General features: G+C 35.8%; 2 protein-coding genes across 2 annotated transcripts in view; one reads left to right on the forward strand and one right to left on the reverse strand.

The window, feature by feature from the left end:
• Positions 1-3,772, reverse strand: part of LOC107719735 (protein aurora borealis-like) — a 4,962-nt gene extending 1,190 nt beyond the window's left edge. Inside the window, exons 1-10 of the mRNA XM_016527226.1 lie at positions 3,696-3,772; positions 3,306-3,481; positions 3,119-3,225; positions 2,469-2,514; positions 2,281-2,362; positions 2,136-2,189; positions 1,965-2,021; positions 760-989; positions 365-625; positions 73-213 (exon numbers count right to left, since the gene is read on the reverse strand). Coding sequence (XP_016382712.1) covers positions 73-213; positions 365-625; positions 760-989; positions 1,965-2,021; positions 2,136-2,189; positions 2,281-2,362; positions 2,469-2,514; positions 3,119-3,225; positions 3,306-3,449 — 1,122 coding nt within the window. The 5' untranslated portion in view covers positions 3,450-3,481; positions 3,696-3,772. The remainder of the gene's footprint in view (positions 1-72; positions 214-364; positions 626-759; positions 990-1,964; positions 2,022-2,135; positions 2,190-2,280; positions 2,363-2,468; positions 2,515-3,118; positions 3,226-3,305; positions 3,482-3,695) is intronic.
• Positions 3,773-3,872: 100 nt separating this feature from the next.
• LOC107719723 (mitotic-spindle organizing protein 1-like) overlaps positions 3,873-4,645 on the forward strand; it is a 6,815-nt gene continuing 6,042 nt past the window's right edge. The window contains exon 1 of the mRNA XM_016527211.1: positions 3,873-4,134. Within this exon, the coding sequence (XP_016382697.1) occupies positions 4,083-4,134 (52 nt within the window). The 5' untranslated portion in view covers positions 3,873-4,082. The remainder of the gene's footprint in view (positions 4,135-4,645) is intronic.

Below are 4,645 nucleotides of genomic sequence, written 5' to 3' on the forward strand. Positions count from 1 at the left end.
GTGAGTGAGTGAGTGAGTGAGTGAGGGAGTGAGTGAGTGAGTGAGTGAGAGAGAGAGAGAGAGAGACTTTACCTTTGGTTTAGTGTGTCTAGTGAAAGGTACACCCTCTTCAGCAGTGTGTGTGTCCAGCATGTCCTTACTCTGGCTGTCTGAACTGAGGGTGTCCATTAAGCTGGTAGTGCACACTGAGTGAGTGTTATAACCACTATCCACCTGCAGAGAACACGAGGGACACATTAAACCTAAAAATTAGCTCAACCATAGTTCACAATTCCATCATAAAAGCTTGCCAGATTTATAAAACATAAACTTAGTTACGGTAACAATAATATGTAATAATGATTAGGCTACATTTTAGTCTCACTATTATTAAATAGTGCTTGGAACCCCTGCACTTACATATATAGTCATATATACAACAATAAAAAAAAAATAAAAAAAAAACACCTGGCACCATCTCAGATTTCTCACCTGATACAGGCGTCACAGAATGCTGAAGTCTGATGGGCGACAGAATAGGAGACTTGAAAGCAGGCGACGATCTCTCTGAAAACATGGGACTTCCGACACTGCCCAGACTGTATGCTCGACACTGGCCTTGGATGGGACTGGATGAAAACTGGCCCTGAGGATTATGGATAAAACATAGTATTCAATTTTAAAGATCTCAGATATCAAGTACCGTTGATCCATATTTTACTGGTCTACAAGAATGTAGTTGCACACTTGTAGTTTCATCATCTATGATCTGGTACGTACAGACAAGGGCGTCCCAGTTGGAATGCCACACTGAAGTGGAGAGACAATAACAGAAGACATCATCTCTCGACTGCTGGGCGGGACGTTATGGGAATATCTGTCTGGGCTGGAAGGGGTAGAGGACTCAGAGCCGCTGTCATGGCCATCAAGAAACAGCTTCCGCCGCAATGAAGAGGAGCTGAGGCTCTCCTGCACCTGCTCGGTTAACTCTTCTGTCCTGTAGTAATCACCTGTTACAACAGAAAGGAAATTCTCAAGTTAATGTTTGTTCAAGTTGCTAATATTTGCCACGTTTACATCATCAATAGACAAGATCTGACACTCATAAGATGAATGAAGTTATTTGAAGTCAGACTGTAAACAACCTTTTTGTATTTGACCTAATATTGTACTCAGTCAGACGCACTCTCAGGATTTTGTGGAGGGCATCTGGTTATGGATATAAGTGGTCATTGCATAAAAAGCTTGTAGAAATGTTTTAATATGAATAAAACAATGTAAGATTTTCACCATTTGCTTATTATAAATTATATTATTGTCATTACGAATCCCCCTGATATGAGTTCTTAAAAGGACAAATATTTAATCTTATTTCTCAGGTCATATAAAAAAAAATGCATACAAAGTATTAATAAGAAAAAAGCAAAATGGTGATTAAATAGTTTTAGAAGAAATATAGAATGTCACAGTGTTTTTTTAAAGTCTTTTCTGCTCAAAACAGTAATACTACGAAACAGTATTACAATTTAAAATAACTTTTTTTTTCTATGTGAATATATTTTAAAATGTAATTTATTCCTCTGATGTAAAGCTGAATTTTCAGCAGCCAATACTCCAGTCTTCAGTGTCACATGATCCTTCAGAAATCATTCTAATTATGCTAATTTGCCGCGCAGTAAACATTTCTTATTATCAATGTTGAAAACAGTTGTGCTGCTTCATATTTTTGTGAAACTGTTGTTTTTTGAATATTAAAATGGTCAAAAGAACACCATTTATTTAAAATAGAAATCTTTTGTAACATTATAAATGTCTTTACCGTTTGATCAGCTTAATGCAACACTGAAAAAAATTATTAATTTCTTTCCCAAAAAAAATAAAATAAATACAAATCTTACTGACCCCATACTTTTGAACAGTAGTGTATTCTAAATAATGTTTGCCTTCATTTTGAAATGAAGTAATAATTAATAAAAAAAGGTTACCCAGAACTTTTTCAAGATTGAAGTCCACAGGTAGAGAGAGGACCGTCTGACAGATAGCTAAAACACAAACAAGCAAAGGCCAATTATTCTAAATCCACATATATAAAATTAATTCTAAATTTACAGTGGTGATCATTATTTTAGGAGTTGTCTTTGAGCTGCTGAACAAACCATTTATTTTCTTTGAAGACTGAAGCTCCTCTGTTACCAGTGGGGACAAAGGACCTAAAATGAGACAGTTTAAGTTAATATCTAAAAACTACTTTGGTTGTAATCAAGTAGCACGAAAACATCTCTTTTTTGTGTCATGACTTACTTTTCTGATGTGGCATTTTTACAGATTGTTTAGCTGCTGGTGGTCCCCATGGAGAGGGAACAATTGCACCTTTAGTGAAAAACTGTACAAACAAAAATAACTGAATGAAGCATCTTTCTCTTTGGTAGAAATAAAACGCTTTCATGGACAGTACCTGTTTTATGTAAGGAGATGTAAAGCAGTTTTACCTGTTCAATAGCATGCTGCCGGTTTTCCTCAATCTCAGCATCTGCCCTTAATGTGTTAAAACACAGCTGAGTTAATATTACATTTAGCAGACGCTAATGCGACTTACAAATGAGGACAATGGAAGCAATCAAAATCAACAAGAGAGAAATGATATGCAAGTGCTATAACAAGTCTCAGTTAGTCTATATAACACAGTACACATAGCAAGTTTTTGTTTGTTTTTGTTTTTTTAATTATATAATAAATAAAAAGAAAACAGATAGAACAGAAAAAGAATAGAGCAAGCTAGTGTTAGAGGCCTTTTTGCTTTTGTTAATTGCATAATAAACAAAAACTAAACAAATAGATAGAATAAATAAAGATTAGAGAAGCTAGTGTTTTGTTTGTTTTTTTAAAGAAAACAAGCAGTAAATGAATAGAGTGCAAGTCTAAAAGGGGAATGTTTTTTTTTTTTTAAAGAACAGAATTAGAATATAAAGTGCTAGAATTAGAGGGTCAAATAAAGATGGAAGAGATGTGTTTTTAGCCGATTCTTGTTGATGGCTAAGGACTCAGCTGCTCGGATTGAGTATCATGAGAATATGAACAAATATTTACAAAAAACGACATTGTTGTAAAACACTACATATAAACATACTAACATTAATACCTGGCTTGGCTCAGAAACACAGCCTGGCGGTGAATGTCCTCTGGGTCTATTTCCACAGGAAGTAAATTTGCCATTTCATCAATGGACCATTTGAACTTGGCTGGTGTCTACAACAAACAATACAAGAAGAAATGACGTTTCTCTCCTTTTTCGTGATTTCCCCTCATGTGCGGAGTCAGATACTCACCGCTGATGAGCTCTTGAACACCGACGGGCTGGGCACCAGAGGCTCATGCAGACGGTGGTAGTCGTTTGGGCTCTCAAACGGGTTCAGGATAGCAGGTCTTCCAGGAGTCTCGGGTGTTATATGAATCTCTGCTATGTCTCCCATCTTAAAAACGGCGTCCAGCCAACCAGGCTACGCTTTAATAAGAAAGGAAATGAGTGGAAGACTGGAGATCCTTCAGAGTATCAACAAATCAGAGCGGTAAGCATTCTGTTTGGTTATATATCATTGCATCTTATTAGTAATGATCAAACGATTACTGATCGTATTTTCTGCCTTTGTTAGTCTGCAGACTTTACATGTGTTTAAAAAGACAAAAACGGGTGATAAATATTCTTAATTAATACTTACAACGCAATGAAACTCAAACAAGCGCAACAGAGATCTCTGAATGGCTCTAACGTCTGATTTAATTTTCGCTCAAGAGGTGCTAGCCAATCACAATTCAGCAGAACATGCGAAACAACCAATCAGGTGACGAGAAAGACCGACCTACCGTCTCGACGTAACTTCCTTTCGCACGACCAAAACTTTATTGACAGGATTACCACAGCAAAAAGCGCGAGGTGTGAACAAAACGCAGTTTATGGATATTGTTTAATGCAGGATTTGTGACGTCGCCCGGTTTTTAATTCGCAAATAGTTGAAAGACACCAGGGACTAACAGGAATAGACGTGTCACGGTCATCTGTGTGAATTATTAAATTAATAATTAAATAGCTTTAGCACGATATCATCATGGCCAGTCCCGCGAACGCAAACATGAATGCTGTCCGGGAGACTATGGATGGTAAGAGTCAAATGTTTAGAACAAAGAAATACTCTTTAAAATGTTGTTTCAAAACATCGGTTCGTCAGCGAACGAACTCCTTGACGATTTGAAAGTAACGTATACTGAATGTAATTTTACTAATTTGCAGTGGTGTATAAAGTACCCGAAAGCCATAACGTACTGAAGTAAATGTACAGATATCTTACCAGAAAATGACTTTGGTAGAAGTTGAAGTCACCGTTTAGAATATTACTTGAGTAAAAGTCTTAAAGTATGTGAAATTTATTGTACTTAAGTACGAAAAGTATTTTTTTATATTAAATGTACTTAAGTGTTGAAAGTAAAAGTACAAATAAATGCAAAATGGAAAAGAAGCAAAAAAATAAAATAAAAATGTGTATATATATATATGTTCATACACAGCTTGAGTAGCAAGATTGTGTTTTTTGAGTTTTAATAGACTAATAGACTGCTGCACGCACATTGATTTATTAGTCTATTAAAACTCAAAATTCAAGGCATTCTAAAG

Source organism: Sinocyclocheilus rhinocerous, unplaced genomic scaffold, assembly GCF_001515625.1.
Source record: "Sinocyclocheilus rhinocerous isolate Xijiao unplaced genomic scaffold, SAMN03320098_v1.1 scaffold721, whole genome shotgun sequence".
Lineage (NCBI taxonomy): Eukaryota > Metazoa > Chordata > Actinopteri > Cypriniformes > Cyprinidae > Sinocyclocheilus > Sinocyclocheilus rhinocerous.